Source organism: Lissotriton helveticus, chromosome 3_1 (assembly GCF_964261635.1).
Source record: "Lissotriton helveticus chromosome 3_1, aLisHel1.1, whole genome shotgun sequence".
Classification (NCBI taxonomy): Eukaryota; Metazoa; Chordata; class Amphibia; order Caudata; family Salamandridae; genus Lissotriton; species Lissotriton helveticus.
In genome coordinates, this window is record NC_136061.1 from 1,847,585,476 (window position 1) to 1,847,605,043 (window position 19,568).

The 19,568-nt window shown below is 46.2% G+C and overlaps 1 protein-coding gene across 2 annotated transcripts in view; it reads right to left on the minus strand.

Annotated features, from left to right (window-relative positions):
- The window catches only part of AP2A2 (adaptor related protein complex 2 subunit alpha 2), a 537,324-nt gene that overhangs the window by 17,223 nt on the left and 500,533 nt on the right, over window positions 1-19,568 (minus strand). For both annotated transcript variants that reach the window (XM_078682786.1, XM_078682785.1), the window contains exon 18: window positions 3,182-3,303. In XM_078682786.1, the coding sequence (XP_078538912.1) occupies window positions 3,182-3,303 (122 nt within the window). The remainder of the gene's footprint in view (window positions 1-3,181; window positions 3,304-19,568) is intronic.

The window sequence follows — 19,568 nt, forward strand, 5'->3', positions numbered from 1 at the left end:
TAGAGCAGGTCTCAGTCATGTCCTGCTTGAGAACTCGAAAGTAGACAGAATACACACGTGTTTCCTTTCTTCAGTGGGAGCTTTTCTATAGCATCTTTTAATAAAAACTGCTGTACCTCTGTTTGTAAGATCCCCAATTGGCTTTTTTTGGATCTCTGAAGCCTTGATGGTTTTGTTCGGTGGTTTGCGTCGGACGTCTGTACAATAGCAATACTTTACAATTGTTTATAATCCACTTGTCAGTGGTGATGGACATACATTGATCTAGCAAGTCCTTTGTCCACCTCCCACAGGTGTTTTGTAATCAACGGGAGGAGAGGGGACAAGTCATTTGGAGGAGCTGGAGGCAGAACCACTGGAGTTTCTGCCTCGAAGTTTTCCTATTCACCTTAAGAATGGGTTTTGTTGTGATTGTTGTTGCTGCCATTGTGAGAGTGTAGAGAACTGGCTGCCTCCGTTTGTCTTTGGGCTTGTTTCAGGAGAAAATCTCCCGTGTGTGGGTAATCCGCTCTTAAAGGATAGTCTATAGGTATGCAAACCTCCCATGGGCCGTCACCATTTCATTTACCTTCTTCATAATCTCAAAGGAGCGGTCTACCTCTGGGCCGAAGAGTTGTCTTCCTGTGAGTGGCAAATCAGTGATTCTCAACTGGTCTTCTTGTTTCAATCTCTACGCAGCCATGCATGCCTTCTAAACACTGCGCCTATTGATGGCTAGATGCAATTTGTTTCTGCTGCACCCACAACTGACAGACAAGAGTCAGTAATATTTTCCCCCTTCCAGAATACCTTTTTCTCTTTTAGGATTTTTTTCAGGGAGGACATTAGAATTAGCTATATGCCATTGTGCATCTGCTGCTCTTTCCATTTCCTTTCCTCCGCAGTCTAAACACTTGCTCTCCTTTTCCAGCAGTGCCCCCATGGATGCTGGTGATGCTGCCCTTTTCCTTGATGTGGATACTACTACTGAGTCTGCTTGCATGCTCCCTTGTATGTATTTTGGACACATGCTAGATGCCTTGTATTTCTTTTCAATATATGCTTAACAGCCAAGGCAGTACCTGATGAATTATGCTTGGCAACATCGAAAAAATTGGTGTATTTTGTACACAGGATTTAGGGTCTCCAAGAGAAAACAATTATTCTCTGTTTCTGCCTCCGTTTCTACCTTCAAAGTGTCAGCTACCTTTTTGACCACCCCATGGGACAAAGTGATGTCATGTGGAGGTGTCTCATTCTGTGGTGAGTCTGCCTTGGTGTCTTCCCACAAAGTATCATTCACAGACATCTGGAAATCCTCGTCCTTGGCGGTTACTTGTGTGAGAGCATATTCCTCTTCCCTGAGTTTCCTGTTCTGGTTCTTGTACTTATGTCAGGAAGACAGATTGTGGCTTTTTGTCACCTAATGCATTTGATGATTTACATTGGGCTAAACTGTACTCAAAAGCCTTATGTCTCTTTTTTAAACCTAGATTTCGGCATCTAGAGCCCCTTTCTTCCTCTCAACGTCGGTGATGTTGGAGTTTTTAGTGTCCTTTTGGGACCGTTTCTTCTAAGACGCCTGTCCCTCTCTCGCCCTTCGACCTTGATCGGCCTCCAATGTTGAGGTGATGCCCTTTGGCATCTGCTTACCGGTAAGCTTCTCTTACCTGGCAGGATTGGGATGGTCTTGAGCTCCTACTTGGTGTGCATCAAGGGCTTAACTCTTTGTGGTGCAGTTTCACTTGATGCTTTTAGCTTTGGCGTTGCAGGTATGGCATTGGGGGTCTTGTGCTCACACCCTTCTGATGGTTTACGGGAATGGGGCACTGTTGATTTAGGGTTTAGCTCGACAATCTCCTTTGTTTATTCGATGTGTGCGTCTCTGGTGTTCCCCTGAGCTTCCTCGACCACTGAGAAACCCATATCCTCCATCGACTGAGCACCCCTTTTTTGCTTCTCCAATTCCGACAACCTGCCAAGACTGTTGCAGTGCAATGTGCTTTCTGTTCTGTATCTCCGCTTTGTGCACAAGGATTTTTGGCTTAAAGATAGCCTGGAAAGCAATCCTCCGACGGATGATCTCTGGGGAGGCAAAAGATGCTGTCTTGGAGCTTGTCGCTGAGACCAATTTAAAGCTTGACATGTTCTCTAAAATGGTGGTGAGAAAACCCAGGTATTCCATGTGGACTTCATATTCTACGCCCATGTCAAAAACCCCGATCACAAAGTCACGAAAAGCTTCTCCAGCATCGATTCCTATTACCTTTTTTGACCCCTTTGTGTGTTTTCTTCAAGGAATCTTTGATGATATTGACCAGAACACCATAAGTTCAATCGATCCATCAATAGGAAATAAAAATCTAACATGGTGGGCATGCACAATAGCATTGTCATTACACTCAATGTCATACAGAAGCTCCACATATGTCGAAACCACGCACTAATCAAGAACCTTTTATCAAATAAGACACTTTTGAAACCCACCACTAGACGATAGAATTATGCAAAGCATGCAAATCTAGAATAATTTTATGCGGCAAAAGGCATTTTACAGGTAATATTAGTCATATGTGCTTTGTAATACAATGCTCTCTGGTGGCTATGCATGTTCACTCAAACATAACATAAGGACTGATTTCATTCAGTTAGAAACATGTATTTCTGCTTTGTTGAGCTCTTCAGTATAGACACTCAAAGTCAAGCATTTACGATGATGACCAGTGCCACAAATAACAATTTTGCTTTGAGGAATTACAATTAAAGACCCAAAGATACCAATGTTTCAGAAAGGGTGTCAAATACACCAAGTAACGAAGCCATCTCTTTGGAAATCTTGTACATGTACACCAGATTTGAAATAAAATGACATAGCACCACTGGATCCAAACTTAAGAAGGGTAGTGGAGTGGCCCATCTAATAAATTTGACAACGGCAAAAGTATTACACAGGCCCCTCAAATCACAATATGCCCCCCTGTAAATTCTATGTCTGGAGAAGTAGAACAGTAAGCAACTCAGCCATATACGACTAGTGTCACAATAAAATGTGGCTCTGAGCTCTCAAAACATGCTCCTCTTCTCCAAGTAGTGTACCCCCAGCTCATTCGAAATAATACATCAGTTCTAATACTTTCAGGTTCGTAGGGTTATAGCAGGAGATAAAAACAGGGACATTTATAACAGCATAGAAAAGTATTACCTGAACTGTATATTCAAGACAGGGGCTTCTGAAAAGTCTGATATGCACTCAATATTCACAACTTGCTGCACTTGGGCACCACCATCCACGGTGGGATCCACTGGCTTCGTTTGAAGGTTCAGATTTAAGAACAGTTAAGGAATCACTGCAATAAATCTCGTTGTTTGGACAGTCTAAATCCAGCAAAGTCTAACAAGATAGATGCTATGGATCAGTAAATTGCAACTCAGTGGTGATGTGTTCTGCAATGGAATAAGCTCTCTTAACGGGCAGGGAACTTGCACGAGTTGTCATTGCCACAGGGCAAATTAACTAAATAAATATATACCAGATCAAAATCAGGTTGCTAGCCTGACAGGTCTTCTCCATATTCAGCACACAATCAAACAAGTATTTCCTCCTACACGTCATGCGCAAAACATAGCCCTCTGTCCTATGCTACAAGCATACTTCCTAAATACATGCAGAAACTGGACTGGGTTAGACAAACCTGATAACCACAGAAAGTGAACCACTGAAGGAAATGTGCTTTAAATTAATAGTTACACTTAAAAAGCATAATAAGAACCCAAGCAAAACATCACATCATACACTTCCCATGGGAAGAAATGCCCTGCTGTAGCACAACCATTGCAGTTTTGAGATGAATTTGAAAATTCGAAGGTGCAAATACAGCAATATTGCATTGGAACAAGCATCCTGCACAGTAAGCTTCACTTTGCAAATTTCTCACCAGACACAGAAAGCTTCATTTTGCATATTTTCCCAATTTTTCACCAGACATACGACCTCACTAAAAACATCACCATAGCAGGTGAAACGATTGGCTCTGCTGCGAAAAAGTAACAAACACTGACAAAGCCATAGATCTACTCTTTGTAAGGTACTCCAATGGTTATTTTTTGTTATTGTAAGTATATGCCGCAAAAATTAAAAAAAGAAAACATGCTACCTTCTAAACGTGCATGCATACACTTGCAATAGAAAGTTTAAGTTTAAAAAATCTTTAACCTTTACATAAACATTTTAACAGAACAATATAGGTGCATCCTAGCAGAACATTTATAGAACACATTTTTAATGCGCATCAAAGAAAAATAAGTTGCTTATTGGTGCAAAGAAAAGGTACTTTTGTCTTTGAACTACATTAAACACATAAGTATGACTAAAAAAAGATAAATAGAAAGAAAAGGGTATTATCAACGTGAAGTACTGGTCACCAGCCGAGGCACAGAAGTGCACTACTTTTTCAGAATGTTTACATATGATTTAGCAAAATGCCATCCTTCACAGTGCAAAAGAACAGTGGCTCAAACAGACTGAGCCAATTACCCATGCTGTATTCTGACAGAAGCAAAATGTGAATGACTACTGACAAGACTAATGGGTGAAGAGGACTGACCCAAAGCATGTATGGAATATGCTACTTACCAGTATGCATCTGTTCTTGGCATAGAGGGCTGCAGAGTGGTACATTTATGAATAGATCGCCATCTGGTGTTGGGCTCGGATGATTGCACTTGTTTTTCTCTTGGAGAAGTCTTTTGTCGTCACAAGACCGATGACTCCTCCTTTGGGTGCTAGTGCGCATGGGCATCGGCTCCATCCTTAGATTGTTTTGCCATAGTAGGGTTAGATGGAGTAGTATAATAGAATACAGAAAGAGATGCCCATGTAAGTGTATCTAAATAAGATAGTGTTGGAACAGACACAGGTTTCCGGGGAGGCAGGGAGGACATGTACCACTCTGCAGCCCTCTATGCCAAGAACAGATGCATACTGGTAAGTAGCATATTCCGTTCGAGGCATACGGGCTGCAGATGGTACATTTATGAATAGATTATACAGCAGTTACCTCCCTAGCGGTGGTCACCAGTGTCTGTTGCAACAGTTTGAAATAAAGTTTTTAGTACAGCTTGGCCCACTCTGGCTTGTTGTGTTGCCTGCACATCAACACAGTAGTGTTTTGTGAAGGTATGTGGTGTAGACCAAGTTGCTGCTTTGCATATGTCATCTAGGGGAATGTTTCCTAAGAATGTCATAGATGCCCCTAGTTTACGTGTAGAATGAGCTCTAGGAGGAACAGTTCATGTTCTGTTTGCTTTTATGTAACATATTTGTATACATTTTACAATCCACCTGGCAATGCCTGCTTTAGAGATAGGATTGCCCTTATGTGTTGGGGAAAACGCTACAAATAGTTGTTTGGTTTTCCTGAAGGTTTGTGTTCTTTCTATGTAATACAATATTGCCCTTTTGACATCTAATGTATGTAGGGCCCTCTCTGCTACAGTCTGTGGTTTTGGGAAAAGACTGGTAGTTCCAATGGTTGATTGATGTGGAATGCTGAAATTACTTTAGGCAAGAATTTTGGGTTTGTTCTAAGAACCACTTTATTCTGGTGTAACTGTAGGAATGGTTCTTGTATTGTCAATGCCTGTAATTCACTCACTCTCCTGAGGGAGGTAATGGCTATAAGGAAGGCCACCTTCCATGTAAGGAATTGTATTTCACACCTATGCATGGGTTCGAAAGGTGGTCCCATTAGTCTGGTGAGTACTATGTTGAGATTCCAAACCGGGGAAGGTGGTAATCTTGGTGGAATGACTCTTTTGAGGCCTTCCATGAAGGCTTTAATTGCTGGCACTCTAAATAGGGATAGATGTTGCCTGTTTTGCAGGTATGCTGCTATAGCTGCAAGATGTACTCTAATGGAGGTGTAAGCAAGTGTAGTAAGTAGCAAATAATATTTTTTGTTGATGCGTCCAGAGGGTTGATGTTGTTACTGTTACAGTATACAGCAAAGCTTTTCCACTTTGCCGCATAGCATGCTCTGGTGGTGGGACGTCTCGCTTGCTTAATGATCTCCATACAGTTTGGAGGTAAATCTAACTATCCAAATTCTAAGAACTCAGGAGCCAGATCGCTAGGTTCAGTTGTTTGGGATCTGGGTGCATTATTTCTCCATGGTTCTGTGTAAGGTGCATGGGTAAAATTCTTAATTTTTGATGTGGTACCTGTGAGAGTTGCAGGAGCGTGGTGAACCACGGCTGTCGTGCCCACGTGGGTGCTACTAGTATCATGGTCATTGAATGTTGTTGCAGTTTTCGAACCACTAATGGAATTAGTGGGAGAGGGGGAAAAGCGTATGCAAATTTGTTGGACCAATTTATCCATAATGCATTGCCCTGCGACAGGTGGTGTGGGTACCTGGATGCGAAGCTTTGGCATTTTGCGTTCTGATGAGTGGCAAAGATCTATCTCTGGTTGTCCCCATCTTTGGAAGAATGGCTGCAGTATTTGTTCGTGCAGTTCCCATTCGTGTATTTGTTCTGACTGTCTGCTTAAGATGTCTGCTATCTGATTTTGAACTCCTGGTAGGTGTTCGGCTAACAGATAGATGTTTTGAGGAATGGCCCATCTCCAAATTTCCTGCGCTAGTCTAGATAGTTGGAGAGAGTGCGTCCCCCCCTGTTTTTGAATATAATACATTGCTGTCATGTTGTCTGTTCTGATCAGGACTGCTTTGTTGAGAATCTGCATTTGAAAGGCTTTTAATGCTAGAAACACTGCTAGTAGTTCTAGATGATTGATGTGCAGTCTTTTTTCCTGTACACTCCATCTTCCCTGTACTGTATATTTCTCCATATGCGCTCCCCATCCGGTGAGCGATGCATCTGCTGTTAGTATCACTTGTGGAATCGGTTCTAGGAACGACCGCCCCTTGGAAATGTTTGTTGTGTTCCACCACTTCAGAGAGTGGTGTGTGCGGTCGTCTACCAACACCAGATCTGTAATCTGACCTTGAGCCTGATTCCACTGTGTTGCTAAACATTCTTGCAGCGGACGCTTTTGTAGTCTGGCATATGGTATTAGCAGTATGCAAGAGGACATAATCCCTAATAGTTGCATGAACACTCGCGCTGTTAGTGAGTGTTGTGGTTGAAATCTTTGAATCAATGAGATCATTGTTTGAATCCTGACTGGCTTGGGGTATACTTTGGCTTTGTCTGTGTCTATAGTAGCCCCTAGATATTGTTGAACCTTGTTTGGTTGCAGGTGGGATTTTGTGTAGTTCACCGTAAACCCTAGCTGGTGCAGCAACTGAATTGTCTTTTATGTGTTTTGAAGACATTCTTCTTGTGACTTGGCCTTTATTAGCCAGTCGTCCAAGTAAGGGAAGACATGTATTTGTTGTCTTCTTAGGTGAGCTGCAACCACTGCTAGGCATTTTGTGAACACCCTTGGTGCTGTTGTGACCCCAAACGGAAGGACTTTGAATTGATAATGTTGTCGTTCTACAACAAACCTGAGGTATTTCCTGTGGGCTTTGTGAATTGTGATATGAAAGTAAGCGTCTTTTAGATCCAGTGTAGAAAGAAAGTCCCCTTTCTTCAGTAAAGGAAGTACTTGTTGGAGCGTGACCATGTGGAAATGTTCTGAATTTATGTATGCATTGAGAGGTCTGAGGTCTAGTATTGGCCTTAGAGACCCGTCTTTTTTGGGAATTAGGAAGTATAGAGAGTATACTCCTGTTCCCTGGTGTGGAACCTTCTCTATGGCATGCTTTTGTAGTAGTGATAGTACTTCCTGTTTTAACAATGTTAGATGATCTTGACTCATTGGACGCTGTTTGGGGGGGATGTTTAGTGGGGTAGCTGTGAGTTCTAGGCAATAACCATGTTGGATAATTTGTCTCACCCACCTGTCTGATGTGATGTTTTCCCAGACAGGTAGGAACTGTGATAGGCGTCCCCCGACCGGTGTTCTATGGTCTGGGGGGAGCTGTATGAAGTCACTGTTTTGGGGTAGGAGAGTTGTTGTTGTTATTTCCGCGGCCTCTACCTTTGTTGTTGTTACCTCTGTAACTGCCTCTAGAATTACATTTGGGTGATGTTGGTGTAAAAGAGGTTGATTGCTGGCTTGTGCCTGTATTCTTTGATCCGCCTCTATAGGTGGACCTACGAAAGGAACACCTTTGAGTTGGCTGTTGCAATGCTCCCATTGACTTAGCCGTTTCTGTATCTTTCTTCATCTTTTCTAACGCCTCATCTGTGCCTGAGCCGAAAAGTGTTTTCCCATCAAAAGGCTGGTTCAATAAGGATGTTTGTACCTCTTGTTTGAACCCTGAGACTCTGAGCCATGCATGTCTTCATAACATGATACTGGTGTTTATGGATCTTGCTGCAGTGTCTGCTGCGTCTAAGGCGCACTTAATGGAAGTGTTAGTTATTATCTTCCCTTCTTGTATGAGTTGATCTGCCTTTTTTTGATGTTCTTCAGGGAGATGTGTAATGAGTTTTTCTAACTCATCATAATGAGCTCTATCATAACGTGCAAGTAGCGCTTGCGTATTAGCTATGCGCCAGCTGTTTGCCGCTTGGGATGCTACTCTTTTGCCAGAGGCATCTATTAACTTGGACTCTTTGTCAGGATGAGGAGCTTCTCCTGTAGTTAATGAGTTTGCTCTTTTACGAGCGTTTGTGACTACTAGCGAGTCTAGAGGTATTTGTCCCTTGATAAATATTGGGTCCTTTGGGGCTGCCTTATATTTTTTATCAATTCTTGAGTTTAATACTCTAGCCCTCACAGGGTCTTTGAATATTTCTGATGTGTGATTGAGGAGACCCTTAAGCATTGGTAGTGTTCCTGATGTTTTTTGTGCAGCAGGTAGTGTTTCTAAAAGGAAATCCTCTATTTGAGGTTCCGCATGTAAGTCTACCTTGTGGTATTTTGCTGCCCTATTAATTAACTGTGCAAAACCTGTATTATCATCAGGTGGTGAAGGTTTTGAGAGATACAGTTCAGGGTCGTTATCATTATCTGACACTACATTATAATCTTCCCATGGGTCTGCGTCTTCTGGGACAGTGTCGTCATCATCCCTAGGAAGTTCCCCTTCCCCTGTGTCACTTTCTACATCTGTTTGAGGTGTAGATGGGCGTGGTGTAGAAGGAATAGCTGGCAGAGTGTGAGGAAGAGGAGAAGAGGGTGTGTCTCTAGGTTGTGGAGAAAGGGGAGGAGTTGTATTTGTCCCCATTGTTCTCTTCTTAGGAGGAGGAGCTTTGTCGTCCAACTGTTCATTCTTCCTCTTTTAAGGTAGTTTTGTCACTACCTTGCCAGTTTGTGGATCAATAAACAAAGTCTTTTGTTTTGGATCTGTCTGATGCTCCTGTGTCGGTACCTTAGAAAGGTGCTTTTACTTCTGACTGTCAATTTGTGTTTTCGGCACCGAGAGTTTGTTCGAATCCGATATTTTCGGTGTTGAGGGAGTCTTCGACGTTGAAGCATGTTTCGGTTTCGACATGGAATGTTTCGACTTCGAGCTTTCCTTGGTGTGGAGCTTCGGTGTCGAGTTGGACCGCTTCTCGGATTCAACATGGTGGGAGGCCGAGTGTTTCGGTTTCGGTTTCGTTGCCGAGCCCGAAGGCGGGACGTCGGAAACTTTTTTCGGTTGTCTGACCAGGCTCGAAGGCGGGGTCGACACCGAGCGGGGTCGGTTTTTTGGTAAAGGGACGTCGTCACTCACGGTTTGATGAACGTCGATTTCTTCGACATCAGACTCGTCTGCTTCCGACCCCGACTCGTCCTCATCTTCTTCCTCTTCGGGGTGCTGGGCCTCGAACAGCTCCGGGATTGCCTCTGACTGCATTCTCGACGCCTCGTGTCTTCGGGCTCGACGGTTTCTAATCGTCGACTTGGAGGAGAATGCCGCGCAGGCCTCACAGTCCCTGGATTCGTGTTCAGGTGATAAACAGAGGTTGCACACCTCGTGTAGGAACTTAGCACCACACTTTGGATATTTTTTGAATGGAGTCCTTTCCATGGACTCGGGGCTGGACTACGTCGAGATAGGCCTCCTGGTCTCGTCGACGGTGGAAATTTTATTGTTGACGTCGAAGCCCGTCGAAATGGAAATGTACTCGCGCTCGATAACAATACCGTCGAATTGGAAAGGGAATACGCGCCGAAATATAACTGTTCTCGAAGTCGATCCGGAGCGCTTCGATCCTCATCCGAACCCGATGGCGGAAAAGAACAATCTAAGGATGGAGCCGATGCCCATGCGCACTAGCACCCAAAGGAGGAGTCATCACAGATGACATCACAAATGACATCACAGATGACACCATAGTCATATACAGCATAAAGTTACTAAGTGTAAATGTGTTTGTCAATAGTACAGACGTAGAGTAAGTCCTGGGAGCAACTATAATTCTGCATGGTGAAAGGTATATGGTTCACCATTTACAAATCACTAAAATTGGGGTGAAGATAGTGCTCCATGTTGGGGGGGGGGGCATCTCACTGAATCCTTTTCTCCCGTAAGTGATAGGGAGCCAGTTCTGTGGCTGTTTTTTTTTTGTTGCTTTAAAATAGGACACAGGGTTCCAAGTCCATCAGTGCTGTAATGGCAACTGCAACATTTGTCTCAGGGTTGCGGCCACCCAATCAGGTCTTTTGTTCCTGCGGGACCAGTACCAGTCTTGCGTACCAACATGGCAACACGAGAAAAAGCTCTTACGGACAATTAGGTAGCTCAAGTTTTTTCCTTTCATTTTTGAAACTGCATGACCAGACATCCAGATATACCTATTTTAACCGTCATGACTTCGTTGAGCATCTCTATAAATGCAAACTTAACAGAAACGGCTGAAAGTAGTGAAAAAAATATAAGGCTGTCTGATTGGTTAAGGGAGCCTTTTCTCTTTTCTGCCATTTTGGTACTGCATTAACAGGTGATATGATTGGCTGACTGCAACTCTGAACAACATGTTGTGGCCACCATTACAGGACTCGGTCTCCAAGTCCTGGGAGAAAAAAGGCAATAGGGGGCAGGGTGGGCACACCCTGATCCATAGAGCCACTTGACGTGATCTGAATGGGACCCCCCACTTAAGTTTTTTTTTTAATGGAGAGCGGGTACAGCAGTACCAAAAAAAGTACTATGGTTGGGTCATAGACCAGACTGAGGCCTCCTATAAGCAATGCAAATAATATATATGCATCCATACAAGCACACGCATAACCAAAACAGTTAAAGATGTAATCATAAGCAAAACAATGTTCTTTTGCAGCGAAACACAGTGGGATAGATGACTGTATCTGGTCACTTCCTGGTACGTTTAACAGCTGCAATGTTGGAGTCCAAGGACACATCAGGATTAAAAACTTAACTTCTTCAATTCGACATTCTGAAGACAATAGTTCAGAAGAGTTCAGTTTCTCTGAGGTTACATGAGATAATATGCTTCCCCTTCCATAGACAGGTGAAAGATCAGGCAACCATGCCTCTGCTGCAATCTACGCTGAATCACTATCCCTACAGATGTCATTGTTCAGAAACAGAAGCCTTACTGATGGCAACACACTTGACTTACTTCATCCCACCCCCAAAAAAGGAGCATTAAACACCACAGATCACACTAACCCCTTGTCTGCTAGGCCTTTCCGCCCCTGTGCGAAGCCTTTTATTTGGCTATTTGGGGTCAGTCACGCTTAGGCCCCTGTAACTTTTTGTACACATAAGGTATCCATGCCACATTTGCATCCTTTTCTTCCGAAATCTTCAGGATTCTAAACCGTACCCAGGGTTTGTGGATTCCCCTGAAGGGGTCTAGAAATTGAGAAAAATACCCCTTTTTCGTTTTTTTTTCCAGGTAAAATGGGACAAAAGTGCTGCATAAGAAAGCATCTGTTTTTTCCCCCTGCAAAAGTTATCAACAAAGGGTTTGTGGTGCTAAAATCTCCCTCTTCCCAAGGGGCCATGATTTCACGTGGGTTGTGTCCACTCCAAAACTTGATTTGCTGGCCTGGTTGTGGATGGCTGTGGGATTCCGGCCGTGAGGTCCAGGAGCACACAGGGGTAAGCAGGCAGCGTGGGGGCCGCCATGGAACACAGAGCCGTGCTAGTGGCAAGTCAGGAGGGAGTGGGGGCTACGGAGCGGCAGAAAACAGCAGAGTTGTCTGGCGGCTGAGCACCGCAAAAGCACAAGAAGTAAGGCTGCTAACTCATGCTTGCATGAGTGTCGGCAGCGTGGCAGGAGCGGCCTGACTAAAATTGAGGATGGCTGCATGATTCCGGCTGTGAGGTCCAGGAGCACACAGGGGCAAAGAGGCGGCGTGAGGGCCGCAGTGGAGCACAGAGCTGGGCCCGTGGCACCACAGCAACAAATACCTCACAAGGGCATGCAGATCTGATAGGCTCGAGAGGGCCCTGGAGGTGCTGTCTGTGTGGTTCAGATGAGGTAAAGGGCTGGTGGACCCGGCAGACAACGATCGGTGAGTGTGGGCGGCATAGAGTGGGATGAGCCACGCCATAATAGAATACCTGTAGATAAAGACCACAAAAGTGTCCACCCACACTTATCCACACAGGAAGGCCACAGTGCACCGCAGGAGCATACCACACTCTAAAGCATATGGTCCAGAATATAACACCAGGCTGGAAGGCTAGCGAGCAACCAATTACAGCAGTAGAGAAGGTAGGAGTCGCGGTTAGTATATGGCCGCTGCAAAGATAGGAACTAGAGTCACAATGGCCTCAGCAGGTAGCAAACAGCAGGGGGGACGTGCGGGTGAAGGTGCAGTCTGCCCACATCCGGACTACTAGACACCACGGGTAATACGCTGCCAAGAATAGCCAAAGACAGAGGGTGCAGGCCGGAGCAGAGCAACTGCGCAACTTTTGGCCTTAAAGAGCCAGGCCACCTGACAAGCAATAGGTTATGTTAAGAGATTTTTTAAGCGCAACAGCTGCCCCAGCAGAGGGGCGTCCCGGCACTACCAGATCCAGAGACAGAAGCAGAGGCTAGCCAGAAAACTTCAAGGGAAAAAAACGATGGCGATGGAAACAGAAAGGTTTTAAAGGCCTTCCGAAAGTCTAGCATGTTCTCAATGCCACGAATGTGGATCGGCAGAGAATTCCACAGTTTGGCTGCCAACACCCGGAAAGAGCGGCCACCCATGCGGCATAGTTTGAAGCGCAGCACATTCGCCAGATGTTGACCCAGCGAGCGCAGACTGCGCTGCGGGACATACCAGGTCAGCAGAGGGCGTAGTAAGGCCGGGCTCTCGGTCTTAAGAATCTTAAAGGCCATCACCAGAGCTTTAAACTGAATCCGAGAGGAGATCGGTAGCAAGTGTAGTTTTTTCATTGTAGCTCTGACCGAGCACCAACGAGGGAGCCCTATCAGGGTTCTCACGGCCATATTTTGAACCCTTTGAAGTCGCAGGATCTCAGCTTTATTAGCGCCCAGGAGCAACACGCTAGCATAGTCCAAGCGTGAGGAGACCATGGCTTGTATGATGATCTGACGTACCATTGGGTCGAAGTATTTCAGGATGGGTTTAAGGCCTCTCAACAGGCCCACGAACGTAGCTGCCACTCTCTTAGTATGGGTCTGGAAAGATTAGTGAGGAGTCCATCCAGACTCCCAGGTTCTTAACAGGAGCCATTGGTGTTGGCATTTCGCCCAGCGATGCCGGCCACCAATGCTCAGTCCAAAGGGCGGTGTTCTTCCCTGCCAGCAAAACCTCAGTTTTGCTGGTATTGAGCTGCAAGCAGTTGTCCGTCATCCACTGGGCGACAGCTGTCATTCCATCTCTAAACCTGGTAGCCGAAGCAGATGGCCCTTCGGATAAGGTGATGTCCAGCTGGGTATCGTCTGCATACGATACCAGCGTGAGGCACCACTTTTTTGCTACATCGGCCAGGGGTTGCACAGAGATTGAAAAGAGATAGAATGAGTGCAGAGCCTTGTGGGACCCCCTGACCGATAGGGTGAGGCTTAGAGATGAATGGTGGAGCCGAGACCCGAAAGGATCTCTCCTCAAGGAATGATCGAAACCACTCTAGGGCGGATCTTGTGATCCCTATCACTTCCAGCCGAGACAAGAGGATGTCATGAGATACCGTGTCGAAGGAATCACTGAGGTCTAATAGAATCAGTGCTGCACTCCGACCGGCGTCAAGAATCATCCTAAGATGTTCAGCTGTAGCAAGTAAGGCAGACTCGGTGCTGTGACCCGGCCTGAACCCGTTCTGAGACAGATCCAGGATGTCATTGTAGTTCAGATAACGGGACAGCACGTCACTCACATGGGCCTCCGCAATCTTGGCCGCCCATGGAAGAAGAGAGATGGGCCTAAAGTTTTCTGGCTTAGAAGGATCTAGAGAGGGCTTTTTAATAATGGGGGAGACCCAAGCCTGTTTCCAGGCTCTGGGTACTTTAGCAGAGGAGAAAGATAAGTTAATGATGACGCCAAGCAGCTGTTGGAAGTGCGCCATGGACTCCAAAAATTGCGCCGGCCTCATCGGGTCCGCTGGGGAGCCAGATCTCACCTTCCTACATAGCTTACCTAGCTCATCATCAGAGATCTTGGGGATGGCTTCCAAAGTGGGGCCATCCACCCTAACTTCTCCAGGGATTTGAGGGCCTAATATATTCTGTGGGAAGGTCTTCTAGATCTTTTGCACTTTTTCGATAAAAAAGTGGCTAGTTCCTCACAGTGCTGAATCGAGGATATTTTAGATGCTCCAATTCTGGGGTTCTTTAGTTCTTGCAAAATTTTAAAGATGCATTTTGTAGAGTTTGTATTTGAGGCCCGAGCAGAGCAAATTGCTTTGTGATAAACCTTCATTTTAGCCAGGTAAATGGCTTTGTCCCCCTCCTTGTAGTCTCTCCTCCATGACCGTTCGGCTCAACACTGCACCAAATTTGCTCACCTCTTTCTAGGTTCCACTTTGCCTCTCCTGCAGGGACCCCACAGAAAACAGAAATACGCAAATACAAAATAAGGAGGAGGAAAGCAAACCGAAAGGTAATAGGAAAGTAAATAAATAAGAAATACTGGGGCCGCCAGACCACCACCGGATAACCCCCATATAAGACTTCCTATAAAAATACTGGTTTCGAAGCGGGCAAAATAAAAGAAGGGAAACCCGACAGGCCGCAAACTGCATTTTTTCCCCAGACAGGTGGCGGGGAATAGAGTACAACACCCACGACCCAAGCCCACAGCGCCCAAATCACACAGAACAGATTGGCTGGGGGGCAGAGGTTAGCAAGGCGGCTCTGCAAATGAAATTGGATAAATATGCCTGGAATAAAAGGAGGAGAAGAGCAAGAAACTGCTAATGCGAGCGCACAAGTACAGGCCTGCGCCCCCTGCCGGACAGCCCAAACTTACCCTTCAGGATATTATGGCCGCAATCAACAATGTCCACAACTCCCTAGAATAGAGTCTGGACACAGTAAATATAGAAATCTCCCTGGTCTGAGCAGATCTCCTTAACATGGTTACTAGGGTGAAGGAAGTGGAGGAACCTACCACAACACTAGCCACTGATACAGCTAGTCTCAAACAACAAGCGCAGATGCTTCAAACCAAGCAAGACTGGATGGAGGCCCAGCTGGACGACTATGATGGAAGGGCGTGCCGGAACAATATACACATTCTTTGAGTGCCTGAACACGCAGAAGGGCTAGAAACAGATCTATTTGTCGAGGAGTTCATTACTAAGCACCTGCAACCAAATAGTCTGTCAAACTATTTCTCGACTGAAGGAGCCCATCGAGTCACAGGCAGAAGGCAAAGGCCGGGGGCCCCTTCAAGGCCAATAGTCACAAGGGTTTTTAACTTTCGAGATAGAGACACTGTTTTTCTAACAGCATGTCTCGCCCCACCCACGAAATTTGAAAACAGTACGATCACCTTCTTCCCAAATTTCACGATCAAAGTGAAACAACACCGCAGTTTCCTGGAAGTCAAGAAAGCGCTCAGGGATAAAGGCATCACACATGCAAGGTTCTTTCTGGCAAAACTACAAATTGAAGCAGATGGGAAAGCATGCTTCCTATCCTCGCCGGTGGAGGCATGGAACTGGCTCAATGGCTGGCGACAAGTTGGGAACTCAGGCAAGGACGGACGCTCATGACAGAAAAGGAACCGTACCAGGCAATCCCAGTATGTTCGCAAAGACACAGAGCAAGACGCCGCAGAATCAACAGTGAAAGAATAAGAATTGTCCATCCATGAAACAATCAAGTACCAACTATTCAAATAACAAAACTATCCCGGAGCACCAGCCAACGCTGACTGCACTTACTTTGCATTGTTGAGGGTGGAGGGGGGTCTGTTCAGCTATTCTCTGGGCCCCTCATCGCAAGGGGATGACTTGCGCTGGCTGGAGGGGGACTAGGGACAATTGCTGTGAAGCTGATGCATAGAGCTAACCGGTAATATGATATTGAGAAGAGTTTGGGTGGGATTGGGGAGGCCATGGCCTGGCCAGGGTCCTCATTTCTTTTTGTCTGGGAGGGCTAAAGGCACTTTGCTAAGCTGGGGGGGGAACCGGTAGCTCAAAGTCCGTGAACAGGGAGGGTGGGTTTATTGGGAGGGTGGGTTTATTGGGAGGGTGGGGGGGGGGGGGGAGACTTAGCAACTGGTTGTTTACGTTTAATGTTGTGATGTTGCTGCTATTGGATTCATCGAAATATGGGCTGCACGAAGCTTTGGGACAAAAATGTGGGGTATTGGGGCGGGTGAGGAGGTGGATTTTATTATCCCGGTCTAGGATATGGCTAATCAGGTTACATTGGCCCTTAGCGTCCCCGACATGGAATGTTAATGGGCTAAATGATAGAATTAAGCGGACTATGGTACTGCAATACCTACGCAACGACACTCCTGATCTGGTCCTACTGCAGGAGACGCATCTGAAGGGAAATTGTTACTTGGCACTCATCAGGTTTGGATACACCTTCCTGGCACATGCGGGGTTTACCTCTGGCTCTAGAGGGGTAGCTATACTAATGAAGAAGGCAGTGCCCTTTATACCAGGACGTACATGGCATGATTCTCTGGGTAGATATGTGGCACTGACAGGGACTTGGGAAGGATGCACTCTTAACTTATGCTTCATCTATGTACCCCCAAAGCTTCATGTGGAAATGCTTCCGGTACTAAGCAAACTAATACTGGACCTACCCACGGGGATTCTCTTGCTGGGGGGAGATATGAATGGTACGATGTCCCAGGACCTAGATAGAGCCAAGCCATCCTCCAGGGGAAGGGGGGGGAGGGGGTGCCGAGCCATTGCGGACATTTGTGGAAGCAATGGGACTCCTAGATCGGTGAAGAGAGCATAACCCATCCACTAGGCAATACTCACATGTATCAGCAGCACATGGCAATGGATCCAGATTAGACTACATTTTCATGCAGTGTGTGCAAGTCAGCCAGTTTAGGGACACGCAGCATATAGCGAGTGGCATATCGGACCACTCCCCAGTGGAGATGTTCCTGCGAGGTCTGGCCCGAAACCAAGTTCTTCCACCAGGTATGGATACCTGGCTTCTAAGAGATCACAAATTCCAGTTTAGAGAACACACAGAATAATACTTCATAAAGAACACAGGTTTGGTGACTTCACAGTGTGTGTTGTGGGAGGTTTTCAAAGTGATTGCAAGGGGCTATGTCCAGGCAGAGATGGGGGGCAGGAGAAATGAGCGCCGCACTCGGTGCGCCAATATAGAAAAAGAGATTACAGCACTGGAGGAGCAGTTGGGACAGCGGGGGGGAGACAGACTCAATTCTCAGACATAACCTAGGCCTCAAAGAGAAGGAGCTTAGGGACCTGGAAGAAGATGCTGCCCACTCTCACGCAGTAGCAATGCAAAGGAAGATAAGATGTGGGGGATAAGGCCAATCAGCTAATTGCCTGGTTGGAGAAGAGGAACCAAGACCGAAACTGGGTGGTTGAAATCCAGGATTTAGAGGGTACACGATGTAGGGCAGGATCCAAATTGGCAAAGGCTTTTACGCAATATTATGAAAAGGTATACCGATCGGCCTCAGCCACAACAAAAGAGGAATGCACGTAATTCTTTAAAGATATTGCACTGCTGACACTCTCAGCAGAAATAGCGAGGCCATTGATCAAGACTTGACAATGGAGGAGGTTGCCAGTGCCATAAGAGAGCTGCAATCAGGGAAAGCAGCGGGCCTGAATGGGCTGTCCAGAGAAATGTTTAAATGCGTAGCAGACACAGCGGTACAGCCCATGCTGGACATGTTTTGCGCAGCGCAGGAGGAAGGACATCTACCAGAGGACCTTATGTTAGCCATAATAGTGGTCATTCCCAAACGGGGTAAACCACTGGAGTTATGTGGCTCTAATAGCCCCATCTCTTTGCTTAACTTTGAATCCAAGGTACTGGCAAAGGTGTTGGTCAATAGACTCCGACCCATTACTTCCACAATAATTTACCTGGACCAATCAAGGATATTGCAGATCCGAGATGGGCGATGGATAAGGAGCTCAGTCCGGGAGCTCCCGGGCAAAGGATCGCCTTTTGGCGATAATCCTGGAATATGCCCCCCTTTGATCATCCTCCTCCCCGGGGACTGGAATACTATTATCTGCTATATTTGCTATGACTCTACATGCCGAAATTGAGGCAACACAACAACAAACATTCAAACACTGCCATCGGATTCCAGCATAATGGCTGATTGCCCTGTTGAGCTGCTCAATGCAGCTGAGAGGAGTCGGGCTCCGGATTCACCCTTTGGGTTATAATCTCTTGGCTTTCACCTACCTTCCGGTGTCGGCCACTGTTGCTCTGCATCCCGCCACCATTTTTTCCCCACTGGCAAGTTTGCACTTTGATGTCCTTCCAGACGATGGCCCTTCATGTTTTCCCACTGCGGCAACCATGGTCCCCAAGATCATTTCCCCAGGTCGGAGCGGGGAGAGAGCATTGGAGTCCAGTCTTCAGCCCTCTCACCCCTCTCTTGCGGTCCAGAAGTCGGGACAGCCTTTCCTCCATGGGTGAGTCGTTTTGAGGCCTGTGTCTCATCCCTACTTTCGAATGGCTGAGGTATTGTGGGACTGGCGATCTTGGACGGAGTCCTGGCGATCTCAGGCGGAGTCTGCCCTCCTGGAGGTAGGAGGTTTTCAACGGGAGTCACCGCTTGCTGCCTGCCTCATTTGTGACGTTGTTTTCAGCAACTTTGTCTTTGCTTAGCAACAGACCACAAAAAAATTTCTCTGGCTCGCCCGCTGCCCCATGTATGCTTCCTGTCGATGAAGATGGCGGCCATCTTTACCTTTCTTAATTACTTCTCTGTGGTCTGTCTGTTCTTCGGCTCGGCGAGCGAAACCATCCCGCTGCGGTGCTGTGCCTCCTCCACAAAACCTCCAGTGGGTTTGTACACCTAATCCATTTTGGTCTGCCTTTGCTTCTGATCCGGTGGTGATGTACAGGCCCCGGGCTTGCCCTGCTTGTACAGATCCGCTGGACTTGAACTTATTTCCACCGCTTTCTGCCTGGTTCCCGATCGCCCTCTGCTCCTTGCAGAGTTTGCCTGTGTTTATCCC